General features: G+C 31.1%; 1 protein-coding gene and 1 long non-coding RNA gene across 2 annotated transcripts; one reads left to right on the plus strand and one right to left on the minus strand.

The window, feature by feature from the left end:
• Positions 1–2,080: 2,080 nt before the first annotated feature.
• LOC146957722 (putative glutathione S-transferase) lies at positions 2,081–12,289 on the minus strand. Its single transcript, XM_085738545.1, has 2 exons — positions 11,896–12,289; positions 2,081–2,710 (listed from the first exon to the last, which is right to left on the minus strand). Exons 1-2 carry the CDS (start codon positions 12,202–12,204, stop codon positions 2,351–2,353), a joined length of 669 nt encoding a protein of 222 aa, XP_085594671.1. The 5' UTR covers positions 12,205–12,289; the 3' UTR covers positions 2,081–2,350.
• LOC146957723 (uncharacterized) lies at positions 4,507–9,619 on the plus strand. The gene is made up of 8 exons (XR_015023870.1): positions 4,507–4,867; positions 5,014–5,050; positions 5,192–5,243; positions 5,565–5,628; positions 6,506–6,615; positions 6,900–6,962; positions 8,640–8,735; positions 9,224–9,619. It is a non-coding gene; the product is annotated as an uncharacterized LOC146957723 (long non-coding RNA).
• Positions 12,290–13,594: the final 1,305 nt, after the last annotated feature.

The raw sequence follows: 13,594 nt of genomic DNA on the forward strand, positions 1-13,594 counted from the left end.
ATATGCAATGTAAATTTTGGTGCTAAATAAAGGAGATGGTGCCAAAACTTACTAAAAAAAATAGGCTCACGATCGGAAACGATGCTCTTGGGTATGCCATGCATATAAATTATCTTAGCAAATAATATAACAACTTTAGTAGCAGTAACCGTGTGTGTTTGGATGGAAGGGAGTCCTACAATAAAATAAAGTCAAAGGAATTATCTTCCCATACATCGTTTTGCACTAGTAAAGGGTGTAACATGACATATTGGAGGTGAATAGGGTGCTTGGTGAATTGACAAGTATGAAAAAAGCATTGATAAAATGGTTATTGTCCTTCTTCTTGTCGTCCCAATGCACATTGTCCTTTAGAAGACCAAAGTAGAATTTGTTGCTCGAGTTTGGATGACTTGGGTCATGAGTTTTATGAAATTACTGTCCAAGACCATCCACAATGCTAATTATAAATTATAAAAAAAGTGAACATTTTTTAATTTTATTAATAATTAAAAAAAATTTAAAACTTGAAAAAACATTATAAAATAAGTGATGATAAATTATTGATGTTTTGTTTAAATCCAATCACCGTATATTTGTTTTGTTTTCTTTTTTTACCCATTCAAATGGGTAAATTATTTGTTGTTGCAAAAAATAGTTTTTGTTGAAAATCAAATGTTGATCGATTAAATATTACTATTGCAACTATTATATAATTTACTTTTTAATATTAAAATAATACAATAATTGAATAGAGAAAAAATAGAATTAATTGTACATGTGGGACCCATGAGTAATAGGAGAGAAATGCTGCTTATAAAAGCATCAATTTTTATAAGCATCATATTCATTGATGTCACAATGAGAGTGTCTATTTAGCATGGTGTCAAATAGGGGAATGACCCCGTTGTAGATGGTCTAAGAGGCAAGGCCTCCATTTCTTAACCATCGAGGTGATGACACATGATTCCCTAACATCAGCGGATGCATTTAGCATCTTTTGGCAACAACAAAAAAATGTTGTAGTCAATGTTTTTCTAATCGAACCGGCGATGCCTTTAGATTATGGATCAATTGATTCAATCTGCTGAAACATTGTTAAACTGGATGGTTAATAAATGAATAAATAGATTTTTTATATGTTAGATCCCAATACTTTTTTCACCAATACTTTTTTTAAGAAGATAAAATGGAATATATTACTGAAAGTTTGAAGGTTTCAGCACAAGGAGTGCTAAAGCCCCAGCTGAAAAAAGTATCAATTACAAGCAAAAACAAAACGGGGAACCAAAACAGGATCAAAAAAGAAAGCTACCCTGTTACATATAAATTCCCAAGCAAGGTAAAGGATTCAACCACCACGAATGGTAGGAGAAAACAAAACTAGGACGATTTGCTTTCAGCCACCAGTAAGATTGAAGTTAAACTTTATCTAGCAATTTTGTTCAAGAAAAAAAACTTTATCTAGCAATTGATTAAACGAAGCTTCTTTTTTGTGAAAGACCCGAGCATTCCTTTCAAGGCAAATCACCAACACACAAGATAGCCATATAAGATTAAAAGTTGAGCGGTTGTTGTTAGAGAAGCCGCCTAATGTGTCAAATTGATATAAATGGTCTGACACATGTTCATGAAACACTATGTGGTAACTAAGCTATTGAGAAATACCGTACCAAAGTTTGCCAAAAAAACCACAAGAGAGGAATAAGTGCTTTGTATCTTCTATCATGCCGCATCCATCCACGCATAACTGAGCATTTGGAAATAAAATGTGTCTTTTGATTAGATTGTCCGTTGTTGGTAATCTATCACTTTTTTTATTATTAAATATATAAAGAAAATGTTTGCGTATAAGATGTTCAATTTGTCTCAATAATATTTTCAAAATATCAACTTTCTTTTTATATTTTTTGGTGATAGATAATTAAATATATTATTTGTCAAAGTTGTGCATTGACTTATGAAGTAATAATGTGTTCCAAATACCTTTGTTTAGGTGGAAAACAGAATTAAAAGGTAGTAATCAAGTACTAAAAGAAGATAATGACAAATCCAAGAATACTTGTGTGAGATGAAAAGATAGTAATCAAACCAAAAACACTTGTACGAGAAGATAATAAATGCCTTCTAGCTTAATAAGAAATTGAGTACAAATATAGTCTTATGAATATTCTCTTTTGTGAGAGAGTTTTGTCATTCATTATGATTCTACCGACTCAAGTATTAAAAAACATGAATCATTTTAAACTCTAATTATTATCGCAAAAAGACAACACAAAGCAACTATTATTAAAATAAAGTAATACACATGACTCAGATAACCCCAAATCCAAATGCTTTGTACATTAATTCAAGAGAAGCCATAATTTTCTCAAAAAGATACCAATATTTTTTCAATAAGGCGCTTTCCAAAAGCCACCAACTTCTCTTGACCAGGGGTGTTTCCTTTTATGACTGGAACCTCTTTAAAATTATTAAACCATAAATGTAAGCGAGGGAACCTCTCAATTTGCAAGACCTTCACTTCAAACATATCTTCCTGAATCTCAATAAATTTGACAAAAGATCCAAGAGCTATGTCTACAATGTTAATGGTGTCTCCCCCATAGAATTTCTTCTTATCATCCAAACACCAATCCTCAATAACTTTGAGTCGCTCCCATAAATTTTCTCTAGCCTTTTCTCGCTCTTCACCACTTATGCTATTGAGGAATGGTTCAATTGCTGAAATCTTCAAGTATTGATTTTAATATTGTTGTTAGTTTGAATCAAGATTGTATCGTTAGAACATATAAGGTGAATGTTTATGAGACACATGGTAAAGTAAATAGGCAAAACTACACCATGCATCATTTAACTCAGTTTAAAGTTTTGAAATGTCATTTTTTTCTTCGTGTCAAGTTGGTTATTTATGTTACGTAAACACTATTGGACCAGGCTAGTTTTGGTCTATATTTACTACCAAAAGTTTTAATTAACCATTCATCAAGGTAATTACATCTTCAAATAATCATGATAACATCTAAATTACATCATAATCAGGGGCGGAGCTAGGTAGCTTTGAGGGTGTGCACCTGCACGCCCTGGATTTATGAGATTTGCATCAGTTTTCCTACATTCATTGCTATTTGCACACCCTGGTATTCTTGCTTTGCACCTTACCTAAGAGTGGGTCTGACTAACGCGTGCAGGTTCTATATGGATTGGTGTGTGTACATACCAAGTTTACTGACGTGCACATGTACCACCAGTACTACATACGTTTTGACTTTTAAAGTGTTATTATTTTATTATTTGGAAGATTTTTATCACTTAAAATCCAAAAACAAATAACCTAGTATCGAATTCCTGTTATAGTATAGGGCTTCATGATTCATCTACAATTAATCATCCCACTAGACCAATTAAACACATTTGTTATATCTTTGTTTTTAGAGGAATCATTTCACTCTCTATTCTCTAGTTCTATTTTTATTCTTTTTCCTATAAAGTGTATATAACGTAAATGATATTACTCTTTTGAATTCCTAGTGGTAAATACTTGAATTTACACTTTGTCAAAAATCATAAAATTTAATGTGATAATTTATTAAAAAGAATAAAAAAAATTCAATTTTTTATTGGGTAAAAGTAACACAAATGTAAAGTTAGTAGTTTAAATGAATACGAGAAGAGTTTACTTTCTGCACATACTTTAAAGTTATTTTACACATGTATTCAATGATGTGCTTTAATATCAATTAATGAATGGATGGCACTTTGGTGACATTAATGTCACCGTGCCATTGCATCTGGGCCACACATTGTCATTGCCATTGCATCTGGGCCACACAACACATCTAATGTCACCCAATGTGTGGCCCAGATTTAATGTCACCGTGACATTAATGTCACACAAGTATTTCCCTGAATGGATGTGATAACTTGTGTTTCGCTCACATTAAATGACACGACAACACATTATTTAACGCATGTGTGAAATAAGTTCACACCGTCTTGTCAATGCATACTAAATACATCCTCCGGTCACAAATATAAGCAAAAATTCACTTTTTAGGTTCATTCAATAAATGATGTATGTGGACTATTTATAGTTCACATACATCATTTATTGAATGAACCTAAAAAGTGAATTTTTGCTTATATTTGTGACCGGATGGTGTAGTTACTAAGAGAAATGAGTAGATCAATATATATATATATATATATATATATATATATATATATATATATCTTAATCTTAATAATATACAAGCATGGAACAACAAATAGGAAAAAAATTTGCATCAATCCAATGTGTCACATCCTCAAGCCTCTTCGTGTCACATCATCGTTAAAAAATAATTTTATTATTGCCACTTTAAGCATTCACACAATACAAATTATAAAATATCATTATCACACATTTTCCCTCTTCAATTCAAAATTCAAATTTCAAAATTTTTCAAATCATTCTTTCCCTCCTACCTTTTCTCTTATCCCAACAAACATCACTTTCTATATCCTTTCTTTCTCATTCACTCTAAACTTCTTTCCTTTTTTTCCCTCACTTTTTCTCTTCCTCCCACACCCACAAACTCATCACAACTCTCTCTCTCTCCTCCTCCCACTCTTTCACGTTTCGTTCACCCCCTCCATGAAAGCCTTTTTCATACCTTCTTTCTTCATCCTCTCTTCATAATCCGTCTGCCAATACCCAAAAATAAAACCACCAAAATCTTCCTCTCTTCATTCTCTTCAAATCCCACTCATTCATTTACAGATCTATCAAGTTTACTTCTGAGATGATTTATAAACCATATTCTTCCATCATTCTCAACCCTCTCACAAAATCACCACACCATTCTACAGAAAAGGAAGATGAAATCAAGGAAGAAGAATAAGCAAGGTAAAATTTTAATATGGAAATCCTAACCCATTTTTTTCCTCAAATCCGAAAATAAACATGTTGGTGACCATAATTTTAATAGATAGTTTTTCTTCTTTGTTTTTTGCATTTAGTTTCTGATTTTGAGTTAATTCCTTTGCGTATAGGCTTTGTCAAGAAGAAATTGATGAAGAAATAAGCAAGGTGAAATTTGAATTTTAAAACCCTAACCCGTTTTTGTATCAGATCCGAAAATACCCATCTTTGGGGTGAAATTTTCTTCCAGTTGTTTTTAATTATCATATCATTCATCTCTATGAGTATTGATATTGTTTGGTTTTGCAGTTTGAATTTTGGATATGTTGCTAAGTAATGGATGATATTGTTTCTGGTGGAGGTAATGATTCCTCCCTTTTTATTTTTAGATTTACAGATCCATTATGTTTTGAAATTTGTCAAAAAAAAAATTCAAGTAAAATTTTATTTATAGTTGAAGAAAACTACTCACATCATGTTTTAATTTCCATTGCAGTCAGAAAATGTAACAGCTGCAGATTTTATTTTCCATTTGAACTGTAAAACTTTAATTAATTATTGTTTTGTTTTGTAAATTATAATGAGCTTTTATCTAGCTATTTTAGCTTCAAATATCATAGGTTGTTAGCATCAGTAATTCAGTTTTGATATTGATATAGAACCATTTTCGTTTTGATTTTAGGTGTAGTAAAAGGTGGACAAATTATGAAGATCTCAGGATTTGGAGCAATTGCAATTTGCAACAGGTTGTTAATATTAATCTCTATTGTCTTCTTCATTGTTTGCTTGCTAGGATAGATTATAGCTTCTTCATTGTTGGCTCACATGTGAAACATGTAATAAAGCATATCATATAATGGACAGTGATTATCACTCTTCCACTTTTACCAATTAGACTTATTTTTTCAATATTTAATCCAGAAATTTCCACTTTTTCAGTTATATGCCTATCAAACTTGCAAAGTTCCAACTATGTCACTTTCAAATTAAAAGTATTAGCAATGATTCAGGATTAGCATTGATTCCATTTCTTTAATTAGTTCTTTAGGGGAAAGTAAACTAATAGCTCTGTTTGGATAATACAAATTATGGCCCTCATTAGATTATTTGGAAAAGAAAATGTCCTCCAATTCATGTTTTGGTTATGAATTATCATTTTTGTTTTGGTAATGGTATTGTCAAATGGAAATTTAATATCAATATACGACATGCTTCTTCATGCTCTTGAAAGACTTTTTAACTACCAATAACATGTAAGTACTAGCCTCATTTTCAAAGTTTTGGTTGCTGCAAGTCTGTATTTTTAAATGAATATGAACGATGGCTTTAATCATGTTGTATTGTATACTGTAGAAGAAAAAAAAATCTGTGATGATTCATATTTCTTATGAAGCATGAAGTAGTATTACTTTGTTACATGTGTTACTTTGAATTTGCTATTTTTTGTGCCCAATGATTTGCTTCTTTATGATATTTGGGATTTTGGATTTTAATCATGTTTAACTTTCATTAGAAGCAACTCAGACTAATTTGAATTCTTAATAGTGACTTTTAAGTTGAAGCGTCATACTTTCACATCCTTAATTACATTAACTTTAATTTTTTAGTATTATTTCATGGCAGATTGCAAATTAAAAATGTTGGAGCTATGTGATATAATAATTCACTATAGGAGTTTCTTGGGAGAACAAGCAACTCAAATGATAGTTGGAGGACTTTGATGCATCTGATTGGTATGACTCAATTCTTTCTATGCGTATTGACCTTTATAACTGAATTAGAAAGGATCCTATTTAGGATGCATTAATATGTAAGTTTTTGTTTGGAATAAATGATAAGGGAATTCTATTTTAGTGCCACCTATGTATTTCCCATTTTTGAGTGACCTCAATTTGAATTAAGTTATGTTCAACGTCAGGAAAGAACAAAGTGTTTGAGAAAATGTCTAAATAAAAAAAAAATGATGATTTTTTTAGTTTTGATATTAATATATGAATCATTTTTGTTTTGATTTTAGGTTAGTTAAAGGTGGACAAATTAGGAAGATCTCAAGATTTGGAGCAATTGCAATTTGCAACAGGTTGTTAATATTAAACTCCTTTGTCTTAATATTAATTTTGTCTTAAATAAAAGTTTCATGAAGTCTTAAGTATGATAATGACAAGAGATTGTTAGTGAGTAATTTGTTACCATGAGCTGCATTCAATTGCTATTATCTGTAGATGTTTGAATTTTCAACATCATTCACCATTAGCATATGTGTGAATCTCTATTCCTTCTTCTTTCACTTTTACTAATTAAAGTTTGTCTTTTTTGATTGGTTCTTTTGGAAGAACTTCATGGTAACTCTGTTTATAGGCTAAAGTTTGATTGGCTCTTGATTTTTTTGAAAGTAGCATACCACACAGTTTATAGGCACACACACATTCAAATTAAAAATAAGAGTTAGTATTTTATTTCATCATCTTTTGATGCTAGAATTAGTACCTATTTTTTCAGTTTTGTTACTAGAGTTATTTAGAATACTAAAATTATATGAATACTTAAATTATATTTCATCAGGATACCACACACACATCTTTTGTTACTAGAGTTATTTAGAATACTAAAATTATATTTACTGGTTCAACGAATATGAGTGCCCTGTTTTCAACTCTTTAAATTTGGCAATGATTGAGATTATTTAACTTTTACTTTGGCGATTTTTTTGTACAAGTTGTACTATGTGTTGATGTTATAAATGAAAAGATTTTAAAGAATGCATCAATAAAATAGTAGAAGTAAAAGTTATCATCTTTACTAGGTTGTCAAAGTTGGCACAAGTTTTTTAATCTATGAGATTTCTTCAATAAAATTATTACATCATTGCATAAACGCCGCCTTTTTTTCTTTTACATTTCATTTATTTTATAAAGTGAAGTTTACTTTAATTTGAGCCGATGCATAATGGATGAATGATTTGGAAAATCTAAAAAAGGTTAACGTGTATAATAGTTCAAATGTTTGCTAGCTTATTTCGGTTCTACTTTACTTGATCTCTCTTGATGAAATAAATTTTTGTCATGTTTTGTGTATATCAATAAGTCTCACTCTATGTCTTAGTCTTATGAACTAGAAATTTTCCTATCTAATTATGGGTTGAATAGTTGCCAGCTCTTTGTTCTTTTTTTGTTTATCCTACTTTGATTTCCTAGCAATGTTATAAAAACCTTAATTCATGTCAGTTTTTTCAAAATTGAACAACTTTGGGGACTCTTCAGAGGAAGCATGTTCGTTCACATGATTCTTCATGGTCTTCATCTTTTATGGGTCAATTTTGACTAGGATGGATATCTACCGCAATCACCACATCGTCAATAGAGTATATCAAACACCTCACCACCAGTTTCAACTCATGTGATTTTTTGAGTTATATTTTGATGCCCAATTTTGTTTATAGTGATGTAATAGTTGTGATGTACCTATATGCTGTGTATTTTAATGATTTCTCTTTAAACTTATTTGCAGAATCGAGTGAAATGAGTATGTTTACGATTCACTCGGGTTAATTATATATTTGCAGAATCGAGCTTACTTATTTAATTATATACTCTTTTCTTAATGATTTCATCTTTGATATGTTTAAAATGAGTATGTCTGCGATTCACTTGGGTGTCTACTAATTAATAGTGATGAACAAGACATGTCAATTGACAATCATGTGTAATTGAGTATATTCACATGTTGAATAATTTTTTTTTGTCTCTCTTTACTGTAGGGTATAACAAGACATTGTGTGGCAAACTTGCGATGAAATGAGATTTTACTATTTTTCATTCGGGCTCTTCTTTTCTGTAAGAGATGGCTTCATTTGGTAAGCTTCTTTTCCAATTCAACATGAAAGACATCCGTTTTGTATTGTTGATTGTTGATTCATTTTGAGAGATAAAGACAATGAGGTAACTTTATTTCCTATTCGAGATAAAGACCATGGCGTAAAAATACTGGAGATAATTTGTGGGAATAAGATTAGGACAATACTTACCTATCGTGCCTTAGGCACAATTCATCAGGTCCCTCACATAATTTTCAAAAACACAGTCGTTTATTTTATTTTCTTGGATGCAGCGGTTGAATTTTTTTGTATGGTTTTCTTATATTCAAGTTAAAAACAGGATGAACAGTACCTATCGAACATCACATAAGTATTTTCTGATTAGATTAAGGGGTTTTATGACCCATAACACTCTCTCAACCTTTTTGGACATTTAAATTTAATTGTTATATAGAATTTCCTATTTGAATTGTGTCCTATCATTATAGATTCAAAGTTTGTAACTACATCAAATTTCATGGCTTTAGGCTTGGAGACTCTGGATTGAAAGCATGCCACAGGAACTACTAGATACACATTTATTTGAGACGTGCATTTCTTCTGAAGCCATACGATGCATACATGAGTTATTATGCGTACAACAAAAACCTGAAGACAGGCCTATATGTACTCTGTAATTCTTATGTTCAAAGTTGAGATGTTATTGCCTCAGGCGAAGGCTCCTGGATTTATTCTGGAAAAGGATTCAATTGAAACTACCTCTTTATCCTCAAATCAAATGTGTATCTTGATATAACTTCCAGATTTAATGTTTTTAAGTAATTTAAAAGAAAGTAAACCTGTGAATATCTTTGTAGCTTCTACGTGAACCCCTATATTTATCCGGTTTATATTTTGTGGCAATGTCAACTACATTTTCTCTATCATTGTTTTAATTATTTCTTTCCAAACGGTATCAAAATAGCTGAATTTTGTGTTCAAAAACTCACTGTCATTTCAGTAAGTTGTAAAATCAAACAGTTAGTGCAATGTCACTTGCAATGTTATCATCTATCATTCATTAGAACTCCGATCCATTTAAGTCTGAAATGCAATATCTCACAGTTTAATTTAAGTCCAAAATTTTATTTTCCTCAAATGCAGAGGTTATAGTTATTGATTTAAGTCCAAAGTTTTATATTCTATAAACACGGGGGGCTATAAGTATTTAATTTATGTTCCATTATATTGGATATCCTCAAACATGGGGGGTTTTAGGTATTCAATATATATGTTTCAATATATTGGATATATTTAAATAATATATACAATAAATTTCATTTATCGAAAGAGATGTTAAATATATTGTTGAGAAATAATTTTTTGTAGTGATATTTGAAGTCATCAGGAGATGTTGAATCTGTTGTTGAGAAAGATTTTTTTTTATGTTTATCTTTTTTTGGTCACTTTTACTCATGTGTTTAAACTATAGTAATAATATTGAGATATCTTTCGTTTATTTTGGAGTTATAAAAGCAAATGCATTGAAGGACATTTTTTGATTTTTTTTTTTTTTTTGCTATTTATGTACTTTGTATTTGTTTGTCATTAATGTGGTCATTTGATGACTAAAAGACATTATTGTGGAACCTAACTAAAATAGTATGATGGTTGTCATTCATTTGCTTTATCGGTCGGTTGTAACAAGTTCATCATATTCATATAAATATATGAATGACAATATATATTAAGTATTTTGTTATTTAGCGTCAACATTCTAATGCACTACACTAATCCATTTTTTTCCCGTGCGTTGCACGGGTCGAATACTAGTATATATATATATGAGGACATATCAAATGAGAGGACTCTTTAATATGAGAGGATGAGAGGGTTAAATATAAGCCCTTAGATTAAATTAAATGGCTATGATTAATTCACTTATTAAAAAGATAAGTATCGTCGTACACACATCTTTCTTCTTCTGGTCCTTCCATCTACCTCTATCATCAGATTCCAGAATCACTAAAATTGTTCTGTAACACCATGCCGCTGTAACAACATCTCGTCAGTTTGTGTTCTGTGGTTGTATCATTGAAATTAAAAGTCTTTTTCTTTTTTTATTCTTTGTTTTACAAACGAAAATTGTTGGATGCCAACAAAATTAAGCTACAAAATTGCTGCTGTGGAATTGGGTTTTAATCGCTTTGAATTTTCACGTTCTACCGACCGTATCACAATTCTCAACCGTGATTTCGAAATTTTCACCATATCTCAATTCTAAATCAAAAGACCTAAATCCAAATTTTGAATTAAAAATCAAGAGTGAAATTGGAAAACTGGGAAGAGACACAGAACGATAGAAAAAATTGTTTGAAAATAAAAGTAACAAAAGAAAAGGATTTCCATGGAACAAGAGGGGAATAGGAAAGGTGGAGAAGTGAGAAAGCCACGTAACAAAGAAAGGAGAAGCATAAACCTGCAAAAGTAATGGTAATCAGGTGGTGAAGCGTGACATTAAGTGAAATATCATCTCGACCATTCAATTTGATCCTAGGGTCCTAATTTAATGCTCTCATCTCTCATTCTAAAATCTGGACCTGGATTCCCTGCTGTAACTGCTTCACGCAGTTTCACGCAGTGGGCAATCTCAGCCATTAAACATTAATCCAAAGGTTCAGATTTGTTCTGTTAGTTTTCACACAGTTTGATCTCAACCACTTATCTTTGATTGGACGGCTCACACGCCTTACAGCATCCTGCTGTTACAGCAGGAAATCTGCTTACCTAAAATCTCCTCTCACTTGATACACCCTCATATATATATATATATATATATTAAAATTTATAATATTAATGATTATTGAAGTTAAAAAATTTGCACCCCCAAGTGAAGGGTCCTGGATACGCCACTGATCATAATGACCATTAAAATACCTAATTCGTCAAAATTAGCATGATCTAATTTTTTGTACGGATTAGTGTGAAACATTCTTAATTCTTAGTAGTATATCATTCAATGATCTTGTACACAATGACAATAAAAGTTGACTAGGAATGAAAGTTGAGTAAATGGTGTAAATATTTTGAAGTATAAATGACTAAGTTTCCTATAAAATGAGCAGAAAATGTATTGTGAAAGTGGTCATGATCACGATGGAAAGATTAAAAGTAAAAAAAATAAATGCAAATATGATGATTAAGTGTTGAAAATTTGTACCAATTCATCGACATATTTAACCCAAAATCGGGCTTGAGCTCTATCATAGGGATCAACAGGAAGCAATGAGTTTTGTGGCCATATCTCATCAATGTATTCAACAATGATCATGGACTCACATATCGGTTTTCCATCATGAACCAACACTGGAGTCTTCTTGTGTATTGGGTTATATTGAAGAAGCAGAGGACTTTTATTGAAGCGATCTTCCTCTATGTTCTCATATGATATACCCTTCAAATTTAAGGTCCATACTACCCTTAAAGTAAAAGGACTATACCAAAATCCATGTAGTTTCATCTCTGTCATTCTGCTAAACTTGTGTTTTCCTAAACCAACATGAACCCCTTTTATATGCGGTGATCAATGGAAGAGTTTTTCTTGTAACCTTAACTCAGTTGGTAGCGATTATGTATAATATATGAAAGGTCCGGGCTTTAAACCTCGGCCGCCACCAAAAAAATCAATTGAAAAGTCATCTGAAGACACTCGTTAACAAAATTTAATACATAAATATATTATACAACAATGTTATTCATCAAAGAAAGAAAAAAACTGCTAGTGTAAGACAATATGTACCTAGAAACTGCACGAGATAGCTCATGGCTTCACGTCCATTTTTTAAATCAAATTTTAATTCAAATAAAATTTAAAATCTGAAATGTCGTGGTATTAAGCATTTTTTTATGAGAAGATTTTCACTCTTTGTATTTGTTTAATGGGAGTGGGGGCATGGTCTTCAACACAATTGTTTATTTTTCTGCCCCACCAGCATTATTTTTTTCTTCTTCTTTTTGGTATGAAGCATTATTTTTTTGTATATTCAGAATCGGTGTCGTAAGTGCTTGCATCACTAAGTTACATGTCTAAGGTGAGTGATATTTCTCCCTTTAGAACTATGTCTAAACCTAGATAATACCCCACATCTTAACATGAAAAGCATCGTATAGAAAAGGATCACACAACATGCGTTGCTGCTCAAGATAGTATTGAATAATGGAGTATTTGTTTATTACTCCCTCTGTCTATAATTATAAACTTTTAAAAAAAAAAAAATTGTTCTTAAATGTAAGACTATCAATAAATTTGTAGATGCATTTATTATTATTAATTTTTCAACTATACCCTTATTAATACTACCAATTATCTTGGAATCTAAAAAATCATCATTGAATACATTCATACAAAAAAGACAATCCAACAAGGAGAATGCTAACTAGTGTCCTTGGAACATTGGTTAAAGTAACACATTTATGAGACAAATTAAGTAACACATTTATCAGACAAATTAAGCAATGATATTCAGTAATCTTTTGTTGTATCACTCAAGACAAGCTGTGGTAAGGTACGGTGTATAATGTACATCGAAGCAAGGGGGGCCAGGACAGAAATTTGTGAACTCGAATTTTGCATTTGGTCGGCCTAGGGATTTTAGTAATTTCTACAAAGCTAACTATTGAGTAAGATTAAGTTTGGTTGAACAGAGGGGGAGATGGAATTTTAGTTACCTATATTTGGTTCAAAAGAGAGAGGAGACATTTTAATTACATTGGTTAGTTTCAAAACGGTAGGGAAGAGATTTTAAAACCAATTTACATTTTGATCTTTATAATTTTACAACAAACGGTTAATCTGCAGGTTTATAATGAGGACCAGTTGCTTTGACGATTAGACTCTGCTGCAGGTTATTCAGTTAATG

This window comes from Medicago sativa, chromosome 1, assembly GCF_051527215.1.
Source record: "Medicago sativa cultivar Bolivia chromosome 1, Bolivia_mono, whole genome shotgun sequence".
Taxonomy (NCBI): Eukaryota; Viridiplantae; Streptophyta; class Magnoliopsida; order Fabales; family Fabaceae; genus Medicago; species Medicago sativa.